A 25601-nucleotide genomic window follows, 5' to 3' on the forward strand; every position below is an offset into this window, starting at 1 on the left:
AATACTTACAATTTTAAATGAGAAGTTACAAAGTGAGTATTTACAAACCGAATCTGCCTTCCTAGGTGTCAGTTTTAACAGTTAAAAAATATAATAGCAAAAATTTCTCACTTAAAAAATTAACAAAAACATCAACAATAATCTGGAATAAACTCAAAAACAATGCCCATGTTGTACATGGAGAAAGTACAGGACTGTACTGAGGGGTAAAGTAAAAGTGTGAAAGTAGAGACATCAACCTTTTGTATGGAGGAAAGCAGTTTTAAAGATGTACGTTCTCCTAAAGATAATTCAAAATTACTAAAAAATCCCATGACAACACTTATCTTTTTTTTTAACTTGAAAAAATTATATTAGAATTCTTCAGGAATAATAAAGTCATAATACAAGCCAAGAAATTTAGGGATCGAAAAAAGAATCAAAAAATTCAGACTGTAATATATTAAATAAATTTTTACAATATGTAAGATATAGTGCTAGAGTAAGAAAGTAAGATTGACAGAAATAGATCATGAGCTCAAAAAGAGACTCTAGTATACATAAGTATTTTTTACAGGTGGGATTTCAAATTAAAAAGCAAAGTATGAATTTAATAATTGTCTTGTTACAATCAGAGAATACCTGGAAAAAACAAATTCTATTCCCGTCAAAATGACCACAAGAAAAATTACAGAAAATGATGTAAATATTAGAAAGTACTAATAAGAGCAAATACAACTCTTTGCTCATATCAATTCAGCTTCTCCTCACTGTAACAAGTACCATTATCATCTCCATCTTAGAGATTAAAAAAACCTACAGAAGAAATTTATACCATTATAAGAAAGCATTTCTAAGAATAAAACCCAAAAAGAAGACATTTACTATCTTAAGATTATTTTGGGCCACAACAATAATGAACCTACTGAACAAAATGAAAGGCAAGAAATGACAAGTAAAAGCTCTCTGATACATGTTGATGAAGACAAGGGGTTAATGTTCATAATACACATTGAGCTGTCACAAAGCAGCAAGAAGCTCCCCCACTTAAATGTTTGCAAAGGACAAAAGGGATCATTCACTTTTTAAAAGTCAGATGGCTAATGAGTGAAAAATGCTCAAAACCTCACTGGTCATCAAGTGCAAACTAAAATAATGAAAATCATTTTGCTCGTCATATTGGCAAATATGTTTAAAAGATATTATAGCTAGTGTCCATCTTTGAGACAACAAACTGTGAGCGATCTTTTGGAGGATGACATGTCAATGGATATGTAAACTCTGAAAAACGTGTGTGCACACAGGCTGAACTCCACTTTTAGGAATCGTTACATTTAGAAAAAATCAGTTCAAAAAGATGTACTCATCAGAACATTTGCACAGCACTGTTTACAATGGTGGGAAGAAATGCTGAAGTGAAATCATATCCAGCGATAGAGAATTGGTTACATAAGTTATTCTACATCTTTTCATGCCCCACAGGAGAAGGAATTTCAAGATTCACTTGAAAGCATCCTGTGATGTATGAAGTTGTCACATCCAAGGACTAAATTTCCAGAAACCTTAGCTAAAGGAATACTCATACAAGATCACAGGAATGTTTGTACAAGAAGGATGCCAGTCAAACACCCTTTCTGACAGTGGAAAATGGAGAAAACTTAAGTGTTCACCATCAAGACAATGATGCGGTAAATCACGGAGAGCTGTGGGCACTAAAGTTGCAGCGTTTCAGCGTGGTCCAAGGCCTTGTCCACAGTACTCTCCCACGAAAGGTGTCGTTACACAAGAGACCAAATCTGCACATCAGGAGACCCCTTTACTCTATCTGAAAGGACCGGGTGAGTCTGGAGTGGGAGGAGGTCTATGATATATACGTTAGTGAATAAACCGAGCTACAGAAAACATATAGTATGGCCTTATTTTTCAATAAAGCATATATACACACACATATACATAGATTTCTCATATACGTGTATGTATGTGTGTATATATATATGACAAAGGCATAAAGGTCATGAAATATATACTCCACATTGTCAGCAGCTTTTACTCTCAGGAAAAAAGGGGAAGGGAAGTAGGGGACTTTCGGTACCACCACAGTTCTCTTTTCAGAATTTCAATTAAGTATACTTGGAATTTAAAAGTTTACTTAAGTACAAAGTAAAATGGACGATGCCTCCACAAAACAGAATGCTATACTGGTCATTAAAAATCATGTCAGGGGAGATAGAATATTGTAGAAAAATGTGTAATAAGCCGAATGGAAAATGGAGGTCTCCACACAGTAAACAGGCACACAGTGCTCACTGGTTTTTATGACAGAGCTGATACACACTGATGAAAAGAACAGAAAATAGATGTTAAAGTGTTAATTATTATCTTTGAGTACTGGGACCAGGATAGACCCTTTTGACTCTTTTTTCAGACTTTTATATTAAATACACATTATTTTTCATCTGAAAAATGCATTTTTAGATGTCTAGTACCACACATTGGAAAAAATACATGAGTAGTTACAGAAACAAATAACTAGGAGACACCGCAGCACCGTCACACAGTGTAGAAAGGGCGATCCTGAATAACACCACGCAGTTACATAAGGACCCACAAAGTGAGAGCACCCGCTGTAACAGGACGCGGCTCCCTTCCATTTGTCAGTTGTGTCTTCAGGGCTGAGGCATTTCTGAGCACGGCCAGTGTCAGTGCTGGTGTCTGGATGGATGCCACTGGAGGTGAGGGCACCTACAAGCCGAGAGGAAGAACAGAAGTAATCCTCTGCTTTTTCTGTCTTGTTTCTTTGTTACTTTTAAAGAGAGGCGTAAATAAGATAAACTGAATCTTCCTTACTGAAATTTCACTAATGAAGCCATTTTTAAAGTGTTCACAACTTATATTCTGCCTATAACTGTCTTTTCAAAAAAGCCTCATATTTATTAAATGTTAATTAACTCAGTTAATTAACTACATGTTGAAACCTTTTAAAAAACATGAAATGCACTACGTGAAAGCACCACACATGCAGTGACTAGCTCAGCTGTCTTTACGGCAGTGCAGTCAGCCCCCACCATCCCGAGACCCTGAACTCCTGATGCTGGGAAGAGAGCACGCTGCTTCCTCAGATGGAGAGAAACGGTAAAAGCATTTTCTGAAATCTACAGCACTGACAAAACATAACTGCTTAATCCCAGGCTCCTTGGACGCTGTCATTTTCCGTTTCTGGCCAACACCCGTCAATGAGCAGAACCACCCCATTCCCGAGTCATGGGACTCACGTGGGCAGCAGTTTTGGAGAAATTTCCAGTTATAGAATGTTAACCAACTATACATAAAACTCTGAAAAAGAAAAGATGCAATACTCAGATTTTGGAAGACACTCAAAATATTCTCCTAAGTCTTAGTATTTGGAAAGGCTGGGCTTCTCCTAAGCCACTTATTTATTTCACAGCCAGTGAGCATCTCCCACAAACCCTGCTTCCCTGTGTGTGCTGGGAGCCTCAGGAACATTGATGCTGTCTATCTTATAAGTCACAAGGCAGAGGCGTGTGTCTCACGCCTGCAACTCTCACACAGGCTCAACTCCGAGCCTCAATTTGTGAACTTGGCCCCATTTTCTCACCTGTTTATTTGGTATCTGTTCTTCTGTAAGCTGCCTGAAGTGCTTCTTGGAACAAGTCAGAAGAATGAGTGGGTAGAGAAATGGACAGATGGACAGGTGAGAGATGGGCAGACAAACAGGGAGACTCCAAGAGAAGGGGAGCAAACAAAATTTCCTATGCAAAACCCTCTTCTAGTCAAGGAAGAAAACCATCACGAAGAAGTGTGAAGAGGCAGGTGGCTTAGGACTGTTTCCTGGATTCCATCAAAAGTCACACCACGTGATGAGAGGGTAGAAGTATAAATAATAAAAGAAAAAAAGCATGCATGTTTGAAAAATATATCTACATTATGTACTTTCTAAAGAATAGATTTATATCAGCAAGGCTCAATAACACAAACTTTGGGTATTTACAGAAGTGAGAATCCCATCTCCAATCCGCAAGACATCCCTTCGGAGCACTGAGGGTCTACACGGTGCGATCATAAAGCCGTAACCGCAAAAGCTGTGCTATCCTGCACTTACGAGGAACGAGCAGCTGTGCTTGGCCTGCCCACGCGCGTCGTTTACAACCCACAGCACCTCTACGGGGGAGGGATGACTAGCGAGCCCTGTCTCTGCAGGAAAGAAAAAAGTCCGGGAGAGGCTAAGCCGACCTACAAGTTCTCCATTTCACAGGACTTGTCACTCCAGAGCAGGACTCGAACTCGGCCCACGTTTGTAACCACAGTACTACCGTAATTTATGTGCTTTTTGTGTGTATAATACAATTGTTTCTGGCATGAAAGTGTATTTAATAAATGATCGGTTGTCTTGTATACTTCATTAGCTCACAATCTTTATATTTTTGAATTGTACTCTTCCCCTGGAGAAATGAACGGAAAGAGCAGTGGTCAGAATGAGGTGGGGCTTCATTCTTTATCTGTTACCTCATCTCATCCAAGTCCCCAAGCAGGGAGAAGGAGCAAATGTTCTCTTCATCTTTTAAAGAGAGGGCTCCAGTGATGGTGATTTACTCAACTCCAAAACTAAGTCTGGGGGAAGGGCACATGCAGCAACGAGAGCAGTATCACCTGTAGGAAGGCAAAAAGAGCTCAGGGGATGGCTCAATGGGTCAGCCTGATTTAATTTCAATTGATAATTCAATAACACACTCTAAAAATACTAGCATGCAATGGATTTGCTCTTTCTTGACATCTAGCAAGTTTCCACAGCCGACATGTAACATTATCATGAACTAGTGAAAAGAAGAGTCCACAGACAAGGAAAATCAATGCCACAGGCAGGCTGAAACCCAGGCTGGAGGAAAGGAAGAGAAAGGGCATATTTAAGAAGAGGGGAAAGTCTGGGAAAAAGACATCATCACAAGGACTCTCAAGCGTCATCCAGCAATCATATAATCATTCTTTCAAGAGAGAGTTACTTAGGTCCTATTTTGTGCGAGATTTTACAAAGGGCAAAGAGAGACCACAGCGTCCATGGTGGCAGCAAGTTGAGGGGCTATAATACAATTCTAATCTTGGTACCTTGCACAATTGTCCTCAGTATAAAGGCAAAAATTAAAGTAAAATAATACTATGTAAACCATACACATTGCTGAAATAAATTAAAGAAGACCTAAATACCTGGAAAGACAAACCACACAAATTCCTGGATCACATGACAATATTCTTGGGATGGCAGTGCTCCCCAGAGTGAAGCACACATACAACGTGGTCTTGATCACAATCCCAGCGGGCTCCTCAGCAATAACTGACTAGCTTCTGCTACAATTCATATGGGAATTCGAGGGTCTCAGTAACCAAAACGTACCTGAAAGAGTAGAACAAAGTGAAAGGACTTGTAATTCTCAATTTCAAACATTACAACTGTATCTACAAGTGAGATTAGAGGCCATTTTTAAGGTATTATTGTGTTTATCCTTATTTTCTAAATTCTGTACAACGAATATACCTGTTAGAATAAGAAAAATAAAAACTAAAGTATCTTTTAAAACATGCACACCGATTCATTCATTGGGGAAAATTATTTTAACTATAAAGAGGTAAACAAATATCTAGTGAAAAAGGACCACTTAAAAACAAGTCTGCATTTACAATTTTCATAAATTGAAAACTGAAAAGCACAAACACATCAAATTTCTAGGAAGACTGGTGAAACATATTAATAATTATTTTCAAAAATTCTAATTGCACAATGAAAACACAAGAAAGAGAAAATCGTGATTGACAGGAAACTGCGAACACGTGGAGAGCAAAGGCCTTGAAATCACTGTTCCTTTAACTCTGCTACTAGCTCAATAGGAGAGGAAATTCCTCACTGAGGGGACAGTGGAATCCCATGCATAAGATAGGATACACAGTACAAACTGCAGTAGTATCGGGAGTGAATATGTTAGAAGAATTCTGAAGTTACAACATTGCTGAAAAACTATAAAAACACTGACAGACAGATTAAAACACACAGTCATACATATTATATAGAAACATGAACTCTGCTCCCATGTTGCATAGAAATACAAACATATTTGTTCATTTATGGGCACTGATTACTTTATCCCAGGTAGAATATTTCAACTAAAACAAATAATCAATATTACACTCCTATTGTCAAATGTACTTGATAACTTACTCTGCTATGTAACCATATGTGTCTAAGATAGATCTAAAATTAGTGAAAAAGAGCTTTGTATGGTTTCTTGAATTCTTCTCAAAATTCCAAGCTTAATTTTAAAATAGATCTGAGCAGTATTTCTATATTATCTTTTCCCTTGTGAAATGAACAACACAGTCTGTTGTCAAAATTCTGTCCTTACAATGATTCACGAGCACCATATCCTCACAAAACTGCTGGACAGCAAGTCACTATCCAGACACTGTGACCAAATAAATGAAACAGAAGGAAGACAGTGATCCTATTCTGGAGGGCTTATAGTCTGTGTCAACACTGGGGTTTTTACTTGATTGGTTTGATTGGGTAGCAAAATAAAATCAATCAAGTACTTTCTTTGAGCATTCTATAAGTCATGACTGTTTTTAGTGTCATTAGCAGGAAAGACTTAAGCATGACTTGGTTAGGTCAACTAGCAACAATCATCACTGGAGAGTGAGTAATAAAGAAGTTAACTGATAGCAATGCTTCTGCCTACATGAGACCTAAAATAAATCTACACTGATATCCGAAAGGAAAATAAGGAGATGAGGTCCCCAATGAGAAAACAAACTAACAAGAAATCAAAAAATGAAAGTCATTTTCATTAACGATTCCAGGCAGTAGTGGAGCATGGTGGTGAAGATCACAAATGCTGGGGACAAACATGAAATCCCACAGCACTAGGTAGATGTGACACTGATATTTCAGTGAAATTTTCTGCATCTCAGTCTCCTATCCATAGACTGGGGACAACAACTGCACCCATCTCCTATAACGGTCCTAAGAATTAAGTTATTTTATATATAAAAGCTTAAATAAAATACCTCAGAGTTTAAATAATACCCCAAAAGCACAAGAAACAAAGAAAACAGAGACAAATTGCAGTTCATCAAAATTTAAAACTTTGCTTCAAAGGGCACCATCCAGAAAGTGAAACAACAACACAGAGGAGAAAATTTTTTCAAATCACTTATCTGGTAAGGAATTTGTATCTCAAAATGAAGAAAAAAAACCCCTACAACTCAACAATAAAAGGGCAACTCAATTAAAAGGTTAATAAAGTATCTGAAAAGGTATTTTTCAAGGAAAATATACAAATGTCCATAAAACACAATGTAATGATGTTCAATAGCATTAGCTGTAAGGGAAATCAAGTCAAAACCACTAGGAGAAACCGCTTCACACTCACTACAATAGGGTATAATAAAAAAAAAGCGTAACAAGCACTAAAGAGGACACAGAGGAAGCGGAGCACGCAGCCCTTGCTGATGAGGATGTAACACAGCGTGGCCACTTTGGAAAACAGCCTGGCAGGGCCTCAGAGAGTTGAATATTTCGTTTCTGACTTACCCAGCAATTCTGCTCTCTGGGCACACACGTAAGAGAACTGAAAACAAATATCCACATAAATAATACCACATGAGTGTTCACGGCGACATTACTCATCACAGCCAAAAACAGAAACAACCCAAATGCGTATCACCTGATGAATGGGTAAACAGTGGGGCCCAGCCATAGAGTGGAATGTTATTCAGCAATAGCATAGCATAGAATAGTGACTAAGGCCACAACATGAGCAAATATTGAAAACGTTACTCAGTGTGAAAGAAGTCAGTCACAATAGACGTTTCCACTTATATGAAGTGACTCGATTTACATGAAATGTCCAGCACAGGCAAATCCACAGAGAGAAAAGTGGCTCCTTGGGGCTGGGGGAGGATGGGGAAGATGGGAATGTCTGTTTATGCGTACAGGGCTTCCTGTTGGGGGGATGAAAATATTCTAAGATTGAATGGGACGCACAATTCTGGGCATAGAGTAAAAACCGATGTACATTTTAATGGGTGAATTGTATTAAAACTCTTAAGAACAAAAGGACCTTGGGCCAGTATCTTCCATAGTAAATGCAAATTGCTAACTTTTATTAGAGGAAAAAGAAACTGCTCTCAGCATGAAAGCAGGAGATCAGCAAATGTGAGTTAACCGAAATTGGACAAGAGCATTTCACTTGAAACAGTTGCTGAGTGTACACGAAATATTCAGAAATAGGAAAATCACCTTGACATCACGAGGAAGCATTCTGTTTCAAATACAGATCAAGGATTCGGCAAGCCCAGCTGCCAGAAATGACCAGAGAAGAAACCTGGTTTATAAAACTAGCACCAGAGACAACAAGGAATGGTGATGAGGAAAGCAGGCGGCAAATATCTGGAACAGTTCACTACAAATAATTTCTCCACCAAAAATTGAAAAATAAAATGAAAGTGATGAAATGCTCTGTTGACATCTCGAGAATGGGCTTCCTTCGGTGCTCGACTGTTCTGTAACCCCGATTGAGAGACTAAGGAGAATCAGCATGGCTCCTGGGGGTCCCCAAAGGACTGCCCACCAGCACGCTGACCACCATCACATCTGCCAGGTTTGAATTGCAGAGAAGAGACCAAGTTCTGAAAGGCACAGGAAATATTGACAAGGGAAGAAAACGCTGAGGTCAGTCCTGGGACAGAGGCCCTCTGAGCAGAGGCCAGAAGGCTGCAGGTGAACTGCAGTAGACCTGGGGCAGGAAGGGATCACGGGGGAGCATATCTCAATTCTCTTCTGTCTCTGCCTCCGGTAGGAGAGATAAAGCCTGCATCCTTCTCACCTGGAACTGTGGGTTCTGGCTGGAAGAAGTCTTACTGACAAGGAATGATTATTCAAGACTCTGTGGAAAAAGTCAAGAAATCGAGAGGGATTAGGGAGCCATCTCCATAAGCCTCTCAAATGCTCCCATATTTATAGGGTATAATCAAAGGAAAACTTCGTTAACAGTTGTGAGATAGTAAGGAGGAAATTCGGGAAAGACAGGATGAGGCAGAGATTGTAGAATACACAATGAGTACAAAGGATTAGTGTATCTTTAGGGAAGTCATGGGGTGAGGGGAACAAGATACATTTTTAGATATGTTCATTAAAAAGCAGACCACCAGACCAGCCAGGTCCTTGTTTTGGGGATAATACATTATCTAACAACACACAAGCCCAGCGTTTATAGCTGAGGGTCTCGGTCCTTGCTTTACAACCAGCAGAGTGCTATCTAAAACCTCAACTACACAAGTAAAGCATTGTCTCTGCTTTTTAAGGCAAGGCGTCTGGAGTGAGGATGCACAGGAACTTGCTTGTAAAGCAGTATCAAAGCATATTTTTTCTTCTTAAAATTCAGAGGCGACTGGGGTGTGTTACAATTTGTTAACCCAATCATCTGCTTCCACATGGAACCATTATGGAGGACACCCTAGGATGAAAATCCTGGATGTGGGTCTCTTCCTGCCATCTTCAGCCACTCTATCAGGGTCTAGGCACATCCGTGAATAACGATCCTACAGTACCACTCACTCTCTTAACTCCTGGTGATTGAAACTTAATTTTAGCTCTACACAACTTAACGTAGAAAAGTTTCAGCAATAAAAGATATAATATTCCATTTATATCTCATCATATTACTGATTTTCTGATTGCTCTAAGCTGCTTCTACTTGGTAAAGCACCTCATTCTGAAGCTGAATTCAGTAATTTCCATTGTGCATTTCTAGCCAGTTTGGGCTCGCTAACTTCTTTTGGTCAAATATCGATATACTTAATTGATTTCTTTGTTTATCAATTTCAACCAGGAGGAGAGGGAGTGTCACTCTTTTCCTCAGCCCACCCTCAACTCTTTTCCCATCAACTCAGGCCTCCTGAAAACAAAACAAAGTATTTTTTTCCCTTCTACTCTTTCCACAAACCCAACAGGAAACATCAGCCTGGAGAAAGAATTCAACACAAATGTTAAAACAAAAATCTATAAACCTGAAACAATACCATCTCCGAATCATGATACACAATGACATGAGATTAAGTGTGTCAGGCACAAAGCATGAGGGAGCCTGACTACCTGATTTCTATTCTTCAAAGGAAGGAAGGTTTTCGTATTTTTTATTATCATTCTTGGTCATTGTTTCTGATTATGCCAAAAAATAATTTATGAAATATTTATGCACTGCAATAACTGATTTTTATTGTATCAATTTTAGAAGGCATTCAGAGGGGATAGGAAAACCCACCTCTGTAAAAAATGCAAAATTTCTTCCCCTGTAAAGAACACGTATACAAAATGCAACAGACAATTCAAATTCTTGTGGAGAGGAGCAAAAGACACAGAATCAAATCAAAGTCATTACAATGAGTCAATTTAAAATTCACTGGACAAACATGCTCAATGCATACAAATAATTTTAAAGGCACACTGCAAACCATTCACTTAATGATCTGCAGGCTAGAGGAAGAATTTCACTCTTTAACAGACAACAGAAATCAATAGGGTGCCCCACCAAACAAAGAGCAGTGAACAATCAGGTTTTTAACAGTTCTGAGAAATCAGCATGTTCTAAAGATCAAAATCCAGAAATTTTAAACATTCATTCAAACCACAATGAAAAAAGCACTTAAAGAAAAAAAAAAAAAGAAAGTAAGCACATAGATCATTGCAACAGAACAATGAGAATTTCTTGTACCACTAGAAGAAAGAACAGGCTATAGCCTTTTACTTGAAAAGAGACTACTTTTAAAAATAACTGCTAAAACACATTTCATCATTCATGTTGCATTTAAAAATCTGAGGTACATGTATCTGATCAGAAAAGCAATTCTGAGTAATAGTATGTTACAATTCAGTGCCAGTTTGCTTTAGAAGAAAAGAGAAAAGTTACTGTTTCTAATTCTGCACAAAGTTTAAAGAACCTCCCTGCCTCTATCTCCTCCCATTTCCTAAGCTCATGCTCCCTAATCCTTCTGAAACAAGTATGAGAAAGTCTTATTCCCAATATGCCAAATGACAACTGAATATCAATTTATTAGTGTAAATATATGCCAACACCTTGAAATGGAGGAGAAAGGTATCAGAAGTCTATATGGAATTTCTTTCTACCTTCCTGAAATCACACACACCAACGTTCACACAGACACAGACACAGACACAGACACATACCCCCTGGATTACTGGGCACTTCACAAGCTTAGTACTTACAACTTGTAGAAGGTAACTTTGTAGTTACTTTAAAATACAAAACTGTCAGCTTTTGAAAGCCTTCATCATCTGCTAAACCATCTAAATATCAAAGAGACCCAATTAGCCTTCTCTGTAGAATGTAATTTCCCTTGATGGCAAAACAGTCTCTAAGAAGTACTGGATCAAAGATTCGTGTTTATCACTACCTATGATCGTTTTTAAGCACATTAACAGATTCAGAAATGTATGTCTCAAAAACATTTATTCCTATTGAAATAGTATACGTGTTCAATTGTCTATACAGTGACTAGGTCCCATGATGGTGTTTAAGAGCTATTTTGTGTATAGCAATATTTACCTTCAAGTGCAGAAAAGGAGGGTGTGTATTACTCAGTTGTAGAGCACCTGCTTAGCATGCACAATGTCCTGGCTTCAGTCCCCAGTACCTCCAAAAAAAATAAATAAAAATAAGTGCATATTTAAAAATAAGAATAAAGTTATAAAAAATGCAGACTAAAAACCACTGCAATCTAGGTGCTACAATTATACTAAAAAAAACAAGTGTTTCTATCAAATATTAACTATATGCCAATCACAGAGACAACCAAAAGTCACACCTGAAGCATCACGTGTGATTCTCAGCAACCCTACTAAGTAGACACGGATGAGAAACCCGGCTCTGCGGATGAGGAGACGGAGCTCGGAGGAGCCGGGGACGCTGACTGTCCTGCTCCCCGTGACACCGCGTCAGCCCAGGGCAAGCGCTGACAGAGCTGCACTGAGGGGACACCCAGCTGCATGGAACCTTGGGGCACTGGGGAGTCCCAGAAAACACTAAAAACTGTTCAGTGAAAAACCAGCTAAAATATATTACACTGTGCTGCATCCTTTAAACAGGGAAAGTGACTGAGACCTTTTTGATGCCTCCGTGTCCTTTCTGCCATTATCAGTTACTTGCCCTCACAGTGCGACCAGTGATGATCTGGACCCCATATGAAGTGCACTCAGATGGAAGAGCTTTTAAAGCTGGTTTATGAAGTTTGTAAGACTGTCTATGACTCACAAAGGCGGTCATTCATCACTTCTCACCGGTGTGGACGTACCACCTGAAATCACTCCTTTCTGCTTTTTAAAATCCCTTCATCTACTCCAGACTTTTCAACAGCAAAGAAGTAGCTCAACCACAGACAGTGGACAGCTTTTCACCAAATGGACTCGAACAGCCCATCTGACAACCTGGAAGCCCTTGTCTTCTATTAAGCCCACTTCCGGGTACTTCATCATTTTCTGATTGGTGGACTCGGCCTCTGACTGGCCTACTCAGAGAGCTCCCAACCTCACATCCAGGGGTGGGAGAGGACCATGCTGTTGGGGGAAATCAGTGAGGAAGCTGGACATCCTCCAGCCACGTCTGCACGGGTAGAAGTGCCTCAACGTGCTCAGAAATTATACCGTCATCATCCCTGGGCTCCCATGGACTGGTTTCACATTAACCAAGCTCATGAGACACTGATGCAAGGAAACCAGAAACTTAAATTTTTAATGTAACAGAAGACGTGAATCTATGAACCAGACTGAAATATCAGAGTTCAACCATGAGTACATTTTCTCCTCCACGGCCCAATCACGGGCAGGCAGTCACATGGCAAGCATGGACAGAAACGGAGCAGGAAGGGTTTCTAGATTAATTCAATGGACTATATTTCTATTATACGAACAGATCTACTGCCCAGAAGTCAATTAACGCCAATCACGGTGCACTCTCCGTGGACAGCGGCCAAGAAATGACTATGAGCTCCTGTGTAACACTCCTTTCCCTGTCCTTTCTAGGCTAACTGATGCACAGAGGTATAAAGATTCAGGGATGTCGATAATGCTAAACACCCAAAGCCCATCTCTGGGAACCTCAAAACCAGACAGCCAGGGTTTAAATACCAGCTCTGCCAATTACTAGTTCTGTGATTTTGCCAACTTAATTACCCTCTGTGTGCCTCAATTTCCACACTGTAAAACTGGGATAACAATCAAACCTTCCTTACTCGCTTGTTGAGAAGATTGAAGGATTCATTTCTGTAAAATGCTCAGAAAAGAATGTAGCACATTTTGGGTGTTCAACAAATGTCAACTTAATATCAAATTGTTTTACAAGTGTCCCCTCTAATCATCTTATCTGTTTCCTGGCTAGCCTAAGTCCCAAATAAAATCCTTATTTCTCCTTTTACACACTCTTGGGGAGCACCCTTATGTTCCATCCAACCACCTGTTTAAACTGAGGGAGTGGATGTCTCCTAACCACTCCTCTGGGCCATGGAGGGTGCTTCTCCCTTCACACCCCTGGCCCCTGGCCCACAGCTAGCACTCATTACACTAACAGAGTGAGGTGTGAGTCCGGGGAGACAAGCAGGGCATGTGAAACCCTTCCTTTCACTCCAGTGTTGGTCACCATTGGGAAGCACGCGGGATGCTCAGCTCCATGTCAGGAAAGCCCTGTGCATGAAAGGGCAGGTCTTCTCAAGGGAAGGCTCGCTGTGGCCCAGAGCTACATGGGACAGGGTGAGTCTGTATTTCTGGGACACAGTATCATGACACGCATTTTCCCACAGCCTTGAAGTTCATGGAGAACGTGGCTTCATCAGTAACAAAGAAGACATTTATTGCCTGTCTACTCTTTTGTGTCATCTCTCAGTAGGCTGCTGGAGACAACATATGTATAAGTATTGGATCTCCTTAAACCCCAAAATATATGAAGTAACAAATAATTCTGTGGCTTAACGTTGGTTTAGGGCGACTGTGTAACAGTTCTGACTCTGCTGATGCTAAATTATGGGTATAGGAACTATGGAACCTCCTCAAATATCTTTCATCATAAAACCATCTCTTCTTATTTTCCTGTTTCTTAGTAATTGCCAAAGACTCTCAAATGATGGCTTCACACAAAACAGCAGCTAAAGTTTAAGAGCCCTCTTGACATACACACTGTGGTAAACACTGCACATAATTTCTAATTCTCACAATTCTACAAATCAGATACGAATGTCCCCATCTCACAGACGAGGGAAAAACTCAAAACGAACTGACTCAGGCTCAAGTGGCTCAGTGGCAGCGCGTGCAGGCAAACCATATCAAAAACTACACCCCTTCGTATATGTACCAAATCTCCTACCACCAATTAACACACAGCGGCGGGGTCAAAACTCAGGGAACTCAATACACTTTTCACCTTTAAGGTCCTCCAGATGCCGCTTCTAGCTGTTTTATAAAATCCCGGCTCACTGGTTTCTAACACTAGAAGAAAAGCCCGATTTTGCTATTGTTTGCACAGCAAGTCTGAAATGTTCACAGTGAGATGACAGAATAAATCTAAGATATAAGCAGAATAACTTTTCCAGTTAGACAGACATAATGGACATTGGGCTATTCTGAAGCATTAAGTAAAGTAATCAAAATAAAATAACGTTGTTTAAGCCTCCTTTTACAAACAGGAAAGTTAAGACTGTAAGTAGGTGCAACAGTGCCACCTATGGGTAAAATGACCTTCCAGGTTACCAGGAAAGATGCAACACAAAAATTGCCTGTAGGATCAGTAACGAGAATCAGATAAATAAAACTTATATAGCACATGCTGCACTTTGATTCGGGGGAAAGGAGGGATATTCAGTATTTAATCTGATATTGCTAATACTCCTGAATATAAACAGAAGATATAGGCTCATGGAAACTCATCTTAGAAGAGGAAAGAATCCAGTTCAGCCACTTCATTTTACAGGAGGGGAAACTGAGACATGGGATCTGTCCTCCTGGCAATCAGCAGCAAAGTTCTCCTATGCCTCATGTCTTGCACTGTAGCAAAAACCAACAGATCTGTACTAGGCCTATATTCATAAAATTCACGTTTGTATTTTTCCAACAGTAGGTTATCTAAGTATCTTGCAAAATACTAAAAGAGCCAGGATATCATACAATTTTGTTGCCATACAAAAACATTTATTTACATAATAAAACAGCATGAGCTTTATTCTCTCTATTAAAAAAGTGACATGTCAAATCAATGTTTTGATATTTTAAACCTGTTAAGAATGTAGAAAAAAATCAAAATTTTCTTTAATCACAAAATAGAGGAGCTTATTCCCTGAAAATGATCAATATGGATTTTACTAAACTTAACGGATCTGGTCAGAATCCCACGAATTTAAATGTCTGAGTGGATGGTTACACGGCAACATAAATTCTGATTTGTAACAATACATATTCTGTGTAAATAATCTTCAAGGTCATCTGATTAAGGCAATTTAACTAGTCCCTGTCTCACTAGAATGATACAGATTTCATTAAAACTTCATACTACACCAAAAAAAAAATGAATCCTTGTTACTTTAAACCATATTCAAATATATCATACAAATACATATTGAATATGTATCAGAAATAAGCGACACTCTTTAGTATTCAGAGTTGATCCTTCTAAAATATCTGTCATTGTGACAGCACACTTTTATTAAGCACCTCTTGGGTTCTTTGTATACAAGGCATCTACCTCTCACAGTCAGACAAATTAAACGATATTACTCAAATTTCACAAATGAGGAAATGTACATAAGCCATGAAAATAAAGTACATATTCATCAACAGGAAAGAAAAGAGTAAAGACTTTTCTTACAATATTCACTGACAATCTTTTCTTCCATATTAAAACTACATAAAACCAATTCAGTCTTTGTAAGTGTTTCTGTCAAAAAGGGCCACAAGAGAAAAACAAGCAACATCATTAGCAGTGGTTGGACTTTAAGAGCTCACTTCTCTTTTGCACTATAATTATTTTTAATGTTTTGTTTTTAGTGCTTACAGAGCACTAAAATAAAAAAAATAACTTTTTATGTAATTACCTGAGAATTAAAAATTTGTGAAAATGAACAATTTTAATTTCTGCCACTCTGTCTCAACTTCTCAATGGTGTCTCTCCTTTCAAGGCCTCATCAGTCTGAGGTCACTAAACTCGGCCGTTTATGGAGTCACAGGTGTTCGGGTAACCACTTAACGGGAGGCTGATAAGAGGAGCAATTAAGAATGCATTCTGTGCAGCCTGGGTTCCAGCACCGAGCTAGCCACAGCCTGCTGCGTGTAATTGGGACAAGCTGCTCCATCTCTCAATCCCTCAGCTGCAAAAAAGGAGACACTGATACCTACAATCAAACACCTGCTATGAATTAAAACATGAGGAAAACATTTTAGCCTTAGGTAGGTGTCCACTCACAGTGAGTTTGGTCATTATGATGATGAGGATGGCTGTTAACAAATTAAGCTAGACCAAACAGGAGAAATCCCCTTAAAGGAGAAACATTTTAAGTCAATGAGCATTTCTTTTTGGATGAATTGCAGAATATTCTAATGATTTTTTAATAAACCAAATTTTGTCCATTAATTATAGATTTACAGGTTCATGGACAAGTCTCCAGAAAAAGAATTAGAGGCCTCTTACCTCTGTAAACTAAGAAAGTAAATTTTAACAAAAATCACGGAGGAGATTATACCTCATTTGGGAGAGTAAGTGCTTAACATGCATGAGGCACTCAGTTCAGTCCCCATTAACTCCATTTAAAAACATGGTTTTTTAGGAAATGGAAAATTAAAGCAAAAAGATGGAGGAATACAGAATTTTTTAGAGACTCATCTCAGATTTAAGATGGGGAAGAAACCATCCATTTCTCAGAAGAAATCTTGAGGACTATGTAAACTGGATCTGAGATGTCTAGTCCTTTAACATTATTCAAGAATTCATATTACCAAGTCTTAAAATTACCTGATAACGCACAGTGGTGATACTGATCATAACAGCTTCCATCACAGATCGAGCTCCGGCTAGGACTGCTCTGTTCTGACATCTCTGCCCCTCAGGCCTCACCAGGCTGAGAGCACTAAATTCGGTCATTCAAGAGCATCTTTTGTAAGTCCTCCATTTGTGCTTCTGACTCTCCCCTCACCAGCTCCTCTGAGGGAAGCACTGTTATCATCTTTCCCACTCACAGATAAGGCCACTGAGGCACAGAGACTAAACTCGTTCCAGGTCACATTGGCATTAAAGGAATTCTGTATTTCTGCTGTTTGCTTTTGACAAAGGAATCTGAGATATCAATTCAAGGCAGACTGTTAAATAATCAAGTCTGTCAGGTCTTCACCTCAAAGAGCAGATAGTATAAATTCCTGATGTAGGATGAGGCTGCCGCCACAAACTGACTCAGCTTGAAATTAATATCCAAGATGAAGCAGCGGATACACGTAAATATTCACGATTGTCAAGTCTGCTCACGGGTCTGGGCCCTTCACTGCCTGAACGGGGGTGAAATCCCCACCCGTGTCTGGGAGAGATGCACGGTGCTTCCCAGGCTCAAACAGGCTTCACGGGCTATTTCCTCCCACAGACTGGCCTCAACGATTAAAAGCTCTCAAGGTTTTTACACCATGCAAAACAAAAAGACATTTCTGCAGATGGAGCACTTTCTTAGGCTTAAATCTTTTTTTGCCTACACTCACCCAGGGGGAAAAAAGAAACATGACTCTGCAAAGTCTCTGACCCTCACCACTCACAGGAGTAGAACAGCCACAGCAGAAGATGGCTCTTCACATTGCAGGATGAGAACAAAATAAAGATGCCCCAACAACAGGCACTCCCAGACACAGCGCTCAGCAGTCTTCTGCAAACTCACGGTTGTGTAGCACCCATCACCTTCTATTTCCAGAACACTTCATCACCCCTAAAGAATCCGCCTATCACTAGCAGTCACTCCCTAATCCCCCTCCAACCAGCCCCTTCCAGCCATCACCTGCTCTCTGCCTCTGCATGTGCCTTTTCTGGGCATTTCAGATCACTGAAATCAACAATATTTGACCGTTTGTGTCTGCTTCCTTTCAATTAACAAGCTGTTATCAAGGCTTGTATATTTTGAAGTGGTATCAGCATCTCTTTCTTTTTTTTTTTTTTGAAAACGTTAAAGATTATTAGAAGGTGGTAAGCACTATCAAAAAGAGTAGAGTGGAGCATAAGTGATTGGGTTTCAAAGGGAAAAGTGTGGGTTGAACAGTCAGGGTGGACTTCCAAAAACAGGTGGCCTTTTTCATTTTCCTCTTTTTTTTTTCTTTTTTATTCACTCTTACGTGTGAATAATCTTCCACTACATGGAGATACTACATTCTGTTCATCCATTCAGCAGCTATTTATGGACGAGTTCCAGAAAACTGAGTGTAAGAGTTGACTAGCATGGATGGCATTTAAGCAAAGGGCAAAATGTGCTTTCAAAAAAAAGCCAACAAACAGAGGCACAAGGAAATTCAGTGCGTTTCTGAGCAAAGTGCTTGCTTGCTTCGGCAGGACTACCGTGCAGGACTGTGGCGGATATTGGCAGGAGTCACGGTGTGGGAGAAACATGAGAAGACTCCCCACTGCAAGTAGCTCAGACAATTCTCCTCCCTCATCCTGTATTGTTAGAGCAATGTTTCTAGGTTACTCTTATTTCAAGTAATAGCACTTTAACTGCACATCTGATCATCTCCATCAGACCACCTTTCCTCCAAGCAACAGAAAAGCATTCAATGACCTGAGCAGCTCCAGGACATAATGGTGATGGATTAGGGAGTCCTGCAGCATTCCAGCCTGCAGGCACAAACCCCACATGTGCCCTGGTGATGTCCAGAAAATAAAATGCATGGAAATATCTCACTGTTTTTACACGACATCTGCCCTCAATTTGCCCCAAAATCATGCTCGCAAAGCACTAATCAACCCTCTCAATACAAAAATAAAAAAGCTAAGAAGGCAAATTTAGGCTCTTTCATTGAAAACCAGCAACCATCACTGCCAGTATCTGAGCTGGAATGCTCCTGACTTTGAAAACCACTGCGCAGTTACTTTTCAAGCGTAAAACTCATATATGTATTCCATGTAGATGATATTGCAGTAGGATTTTTCTTTTCAAAATTTCCACTTGCAACATTAGCACAAGAAAGTTTATGTATAGGCTTTAAAAAAATCAATTATCCTCCACTTTCTTAATTTTGAACTAATTATTATTTTATAAATGTGGCTATGCTGCGTATTATAAACCGTTTGATTTCTGAAAACAAGACCTTTATGACCTCAATATTTCAGAGAAAACTTTAACGATTCTTTGAGAGGTGGGGCCTGGGGCGCCCACTATCAGCTCTTTAAATACTGACAAGGATGTGCTATGAAGTAATGCAAAGGCTCTAACTCCACATTAGCTCAGAAAGCAAAGAAACTACACCAAAGACTTCCTTAAATATTTTATATATTTCTATTCTTTTGAATATTAAAGTTCTTAAATGATATGATTTTTTTGAAAAAGACAACAGCTGTATTAAATTTCCCCTCACCAAGAAAGCAATCTTTATGAAGTAAAAAACCCCTATGGAAATCGAAATGACAGGACGTTTCTAGCTAAGTGAACATCCACATCTGAACACAAACCTAAATCCGATAAGATCTCACTCGAAGGAGCTCTACAAAGTCCTGGGCAACCCTGGAAATTAGCTCTTTTGTTCCAAATGTTGGCTGAGCTAAGATCATCACACTAGGCAGGGAAGGAGAGAAGAGGAAAATCCACCTGGCGGCCTCCATCAGTTTTCTTCCAGCCACAAAATGCCTCTAGGTCGGCCCGCTAACAAGTCCCCCAATAAGGAAAGCCGGCATCCACACTGCCCCTGCCATCCCCAAGTAGCCCCGATGCCCATATCCCAGCCTGTGAATGGTCTTCTAATGATCCCCCAGTTGGTGGCACCCACCCCCTCTTCCCCGCTATACAAACACAGAGAGCCACGGCAGCCTTCCCAAATCACAAATTTGATTACATCAACCCCCACTTCAAACCCTTTAGAGGCTCCCTGTTAGAGTTCTAGCCCCACCCCAGACCCTGCTCGCCCATCCTCACCTAAGTACACAGGTCCCCAGTGACCACAGGGGCCCCTGACCTGCTCCTACTTCCCACTTGCTCCAGTCTCATTTTGACTGTTTCCCAAGGAAGCCTTCCCTCCCTCCAACCTCCACAATTTGTTCCTCTCTTCCTAGAACATTCTAGGCTAAGTCAACTTCTGACAATGCTAAGCTCTCAAGAATCAAATACATTTTGCTTACTAAAGTGGCTACACGCTCTCTCCCCTAGACTCACAGAAGTGCACGTGTAATGTATAAATGAATGACCGGTTGGGTCTCAAAGGGACAGACATACCTGCTCTCGCCCGTCCCGATCCTTCGGTCTGTAGAATATCAGAAGCAAAACCAGAAGTACCTTTCCTGAGGGTCACTTCTGTTGACACCCTTCACTGCCTACTGTGTCAGTTCTAGTAAAACTCAACTTCTTCCAAAGCCCTACATCCCGGACTCTCTCCAGTGTCCTCCCCAGCAGGGGCTCCCTCCACCCTGGACTGCACAGGGCACTCTCCCCGGGTGCCCACGCCAAAAGCCTCCAGGCCTCTGCCCGGGCTGCACCTGCGATCTGAGACACATTCTTGACTCCTTCTCCTGGCTGACTCTTACTCTGTCCTCACAACTGAATGTAGAGCCCATTTCTTCCAGGAATTCCTCTCCGATAATGTCCTTTAGGTCTTGTCTGGTCTCTATCTATAGCAGCAGTACATGGTGACCAACTGGGTGTTTGCCCGCTCCTTTGAGACCACGAACACTTGGGAACCACGTGGGAAGGAGTGAGAGATTACAAGACGGTTGAGGGAAGCAAAAAGCAGAAATCACAGTCCAAGTCCCAAATTCAAGGATACTTTCTCAGAAAAAAGTATAAACTATTTCACACGTGTGCAATTTGGCTACTATTTTTGTGGCTTGGGGACAGCAAGAACTTGGTGTTCTAGTCCAAAACCTAGGTTACATGCAAAGAAATGTATATATTCATATCCAAAGGAAACAAGAGCTGCTCAACAACAGTTTGCAGTTAGAACTGAAAGGAACTTTGATAAAGGCAATCTCTCTCTCTCTCTCTTCTTTCTTTTCTGGCATCATATAATTTTAGAAGTATTTGCGTGACTAACAGACGTCTACAGCCCGTGATTCTGCACTGAAGTGTTTGGGGCTGAGGAAGCCCAGATTACATTCACTCTGTAAATGCAATCACACTAACACACTGATAGGTGCCGTGTGGTGAAACTGATGTTCCAAAGCAGGCAACCTTATTCGGTAAGAGAACTCTGAATAGAAAGGAAGAAATGCAATGTCCTATACTGAATTTCATTTGCTATATGGGCCATTAACTGATAGTATATCTTGACTAATGAAACCCAAAAATAAATTGTCAATGTCGGTTTTCTTCATCTGACCATTTTATGCTAACTTCGGATATTAAATCCTCACTCCATACGGAAGCTCAGGCCTATGCTGCAGCACAGTTACACCCCGTGGAAGAAAGCCGACCAAGGGAGAATTGGAGAGTTTCCCTTTAGAAGCTGCGAAGTGTGGTTTTACACCTGTATATCATTTGCAACCACATCATCGACAATGGAGTTAGACGTTACCTCTGTGGGGCGAAAAGCACTGCATGCTTCAGAACGATCAAAGAACGCTGAGCTTTGTGAAACAGTCCTGAGGCACTTAAATCATACTTTTTCTGAAAGGCTCCAAATCTGACCCACTTCACCATTCCAGGTATAACAGGGAAGTACTGGAAACAGTAGAGAGAACATGCCCTTGAAGTCTGACAAGGCTCTGCTTGAATCCTGCTACAGCATTTATCAACCGCTAAACAAACCAATTCCTTAACCCCTCTGAGAAGGCTTCCCAATCCCCAAAAGGGGGCTGTCAGCGCCCACCTGGGAGTCATGGATGTGAATGAAACACGCAAGTAGGGCGGCCGACTGCTACCTGACACGGGGCCTGGCTAGTTTCGCTCCGCTGCCCTTCTGCCCCTTTAAACTTGCACTGATCACCCTGGTAAGGATCAAGTCCCCGGAACAGACTGCCCGTATCTTCTGTGTATCCCTGGATACATGACTTACACTTAGGAGGCCAGAAAAACAACTGCCTCCTCCCAAGTCACTAACAATATTCTTAAGAGTCTGGGTATTTTTAACTCTATTTTTCAGGGAGACTATTCCAGAACTTTCCAAGCACCATTCTCCAGGTTGGCTCCCCTCCCAGTGCCCATCCTTCTTACCTCAGATCCTCTGTCTGACTGCCTCCTGTTCATGGGAAAGCGAGTCCGGTAGGGTGGGGACTCCCTAGGCCTCCCTCCCTCCCTCACAGGTGACTGTGAATACCTTCTTCCCACTCCAACTCCAGCTTCTGAGGATTCTAACCTTCCGTATCCTGCAGCCTCTGCACCTTCCTAAGATGCACACGTGGCCAAGACTCTCCCTTTGGATTTCTTTCTGGCTGGCCCTGCTGACCCCCAGGCCCCTTAAGGATAAATGGGATTGCTCTGAAAATGATAAACGCCGCTGGCTGACACACCAAAGCTGCGTGGTCTGGGCTTACCTCCAACAGAGGCACAGCCCTCCCCTCCCTCAGCCTCAGTCTGCACCTCTCGAGATGATCTAATTCACATGCAAGGCTGTGAACACCAGCTAAGAATGACGACTCCCAACTTGTATCTCTAGTCCAGCTCCTTCACCTGAGCCCGTCTCATAGAGCCGAGTGCCTCTTTGAAGTCCTAACTTGGATGAAAAATGGCATCTTAAAAATGCCTCATGTCCACCATTTACTCTGGAATTCGATTCCTGGCAGGTACCTCCCAGACTCCCCATTTTAGTAACAGCCTCAGCACCCACCTAGTTGTCTCAGCTCACATTCAATTTCCACTGTTCCCTCCCCCCGGCCCTGCCCTGGAATCAGTCCTTTTATTTTCGCCAATAAGCTGACCTCAAGTGTGGTTTTGCAGGGACCATGGCCGGAAACACACAAGCTCACAGCATGGTTCACTAACAGTCCACCGTAGGGTGCTCCCTGGAGGGGGAGGCATCTCCTGCCGCTGGTCACCTCAGAAGGCACTGGATTCACACACAGGAGGCCCAGGAGAAGGGACTCAAGATTTTCCCGTGGTCTGAGCTTTGAAGGGCCCGAGGTCTGGGGGAGCTCCTAATTAGCAGACACACTTGCCAGTGAGCAGATGAGGATGGGGGAACCCACGCAAGGCTGTTATCACTCCAACTCCTGGGCTCTCAGGAGCCACGGGAAAGACCTGTGTCCAGTGTACAGCCCAGCCATCACAGATCCCAGCCTGCATTTGCCAACCCGGACAGCCTAGACTCCATCTACTTGCGACATTTACTTCTGTTCTGTTCCCCACCCAGAATGTGATGGACTCATTCAGATATTCTGGCCTGTCTCAAGCGAGACAGATTCAGTGAAAAATGAAGTGTCCACATTTGGACCAGAGCATGAAAGGAGAAACAAGGCCTCATGGTCAGCATGATGGTGGTGGCCACACCCTTCCACCGGGTGAGATGAACCATGGTGAGGGTGAGAATCCAGGGTCCTAGGTCGGCCAAATCATCTTCCTTCACGGTTGTCTGGGGTGTTGGAGACTGACTACCACAAACTAACGACACGGCTGTCAGTGGTGGATGTCAGCTGCAACAGAAACGGATTCAACTCTTTACTGCCAACATGGGTTAAAAGTAAAGGCCGGGGCAGGGAGGTCTGCACGGCTGCTGAGGCAAACCACAGACCCAGCTCTGAATGCCCACTGGCTGGAGCAGAGAGGAAGCTACGGCCCTTTTAGCTGTCCCTGTGTCCAACAGATCCAGGTGAGCCAGCTACTTAGGAGAAGGTCATGTTGTCCTGATACCCAGAAAAACCAGCCTCGTAAAGGGAACAAATAGTGTCATGGATTTTAGACCCAATTCTGCCCCTTTATGAAGGCAAAGTAAAGTAAATGGCACGGGGAAGTTGAATGCAAAAAAAAAAAATTAAAGAACCAAACGGTGACCGCTTCCTCCAACAGCGTCCCCTGCAGCTGTCACCCCCGAGCCGGCCACTTCCTCACCAGTGACCGCTGGCCAGGAAGCGCCGTCACGCACGTCACACAGCGACAGCCAGGAACCGCGTGCCGAGCACGTTTGTGTAAAAGCAGGAATCGAGCAAAATGCTGCAGAGTTTGAGCTTACAAGTTTAAATACTCCATGAAAAGAATCCCTGAGCAGCCGACTAAATCAAGTCGCATCTTACTTCTTCAAAACAATCAAACAAATTTAATAAGGGCGCATTTGTCACCAAATAAAAGGAGGACCAAACAGGTCCCTCAAAGCAAGGATTTTAACAGGTATCTAACACCAGTGGGTAATGTGCTAACAAAGCAAATATTCCAAAACATTAGAAAATACAAAATGACTAGGATAATACATGGATCAAGACAGATATTAAGATTTTGCTTTTTAAAGCGATGGAGACAGTATGGAGGGCAATCTGGCTATTTCCAATGCAGGGTGTGCACAGCCCACATTTTCAGATGCAACAACATGCTCACTGGGCAGTACAAATGAAAAAGGAATAAAGAAAAAGGAAAAGAGGAACAAGAGAAAATTAGAAACACACAAGAACAAAAATGATTTTGACAGCATGTACAAGAATTTACATGAGTGTGTGAGGCCAGGGACGAGGGGATGGTGAGACCCACCCTCACCCCCTGCTCCAGGGAAAGCAGGGACCTAAGGGGAGCGGCGCTGCCGGGGGACCCCAACGTGGTCAGCGCCCCTAACCAAAATTCCACCTACAAGCTTCAAGGCAGCTTTTGAGCTACAAATTGTGGTCGCATTTCAGTCTGGACCGTTTTACTCACTTCCACCAAGAGTAGCAGGAGAGAATTAGGCTCTGCTCCTGTACCAAAGAATTGTTTAAATAATTAATGACTGTGGAATACTAAAAGCAACAATGGGGTAAAAGTGACTGGAGGAGAATGTGCTTGACCCGAGCTCACTGGCCGCGTTATCTCACTGACGTTCAGAAGCTGGCTGAGCCCTTATGGTACCAGAACAGACAGACCCAAAAGGAGGGAGGTTTAATGCGCTGCTGTATTTCGATACTGGGAGCCATGCCTGGTACACGAGGTTCTGGGTAAACAATGGGGACAGTGTCAACCACTGTGGGCTAATTACACATCCGGATACTCCGCCAAGTCCCAAGGGCAGACTTCAAAAGACAAAAACAAGCTGGCATTCTCTGGTGGGGCTGCAGACTCAGAGACAAGCATTTGTTGAGCAAAAATATCACCAGTGCCTCCTATGACAAAAGAGGAGGCACTGGCGTGGGGGCTGGGGCAGGGCTCCAGGCTTCCACTGCTCACTCACCAGTCTGTCCAGGGGGAGAAGTGGTCCCTGCTTATGTTGCACTGATGCACCT

The 25601-nt window shown here is 41.6% G+C and overlaps 1 protein-coding gene across 2 annotated transcripts in view; it reads right to left on the minus strand.

Annotated features, from left to right (window-relative positions):
- Positions 1-25601, minus strand: part of LOC140693990 (trafficking protein particle complex subunit 9-like) — a 115951-nt gene that overhangs the window by 21647 nt on the left and 68703 nt on the right. Inside the window, exons 5-9 of one of the 2 annotated variants that reach the window (XM_072957493.1) lie at positions 11610-11697; positions 5200-5386; positions 4504-4647; positions 3155-3312; positions 2588-2721 (exon numbers count right to left, since the gene is read on the minus strand). Coding sequence is in view for 1 of the 2 variants with exons in the window: in XM_072957494.1 (XP_072813595.1) it covers positions 2588-2721 (134 nt within the window). In the remaining variant the exon portion in view is untranslated. The remainder of the gene's footprint in view (positions 1-2587; positions 2722-3154; positions 3313-4503; positions 4648-5199; positions 5387-11609; positions 11698-25601) is intronic. The other variant, XM_072957494.1, reaches the window with a different exon arrangement.

The sequence above is a fragment of the Vicugna pacos genome, unplaced genomic scaffold (assembly GCF_048564905.1).
Source record: "Vicugna pacos unplaced genomic scaffold, VicPac4 scaffold_20, whole genome shotgun sequence".
In the NCBI taxonomy this organism is placed as follows: domain Eukaryota; kingdom Metazoa; phylum Chordata; class Mammalia; order Artiodactyla; family Camelidae; genus Vicugna; species Vicugna pacos.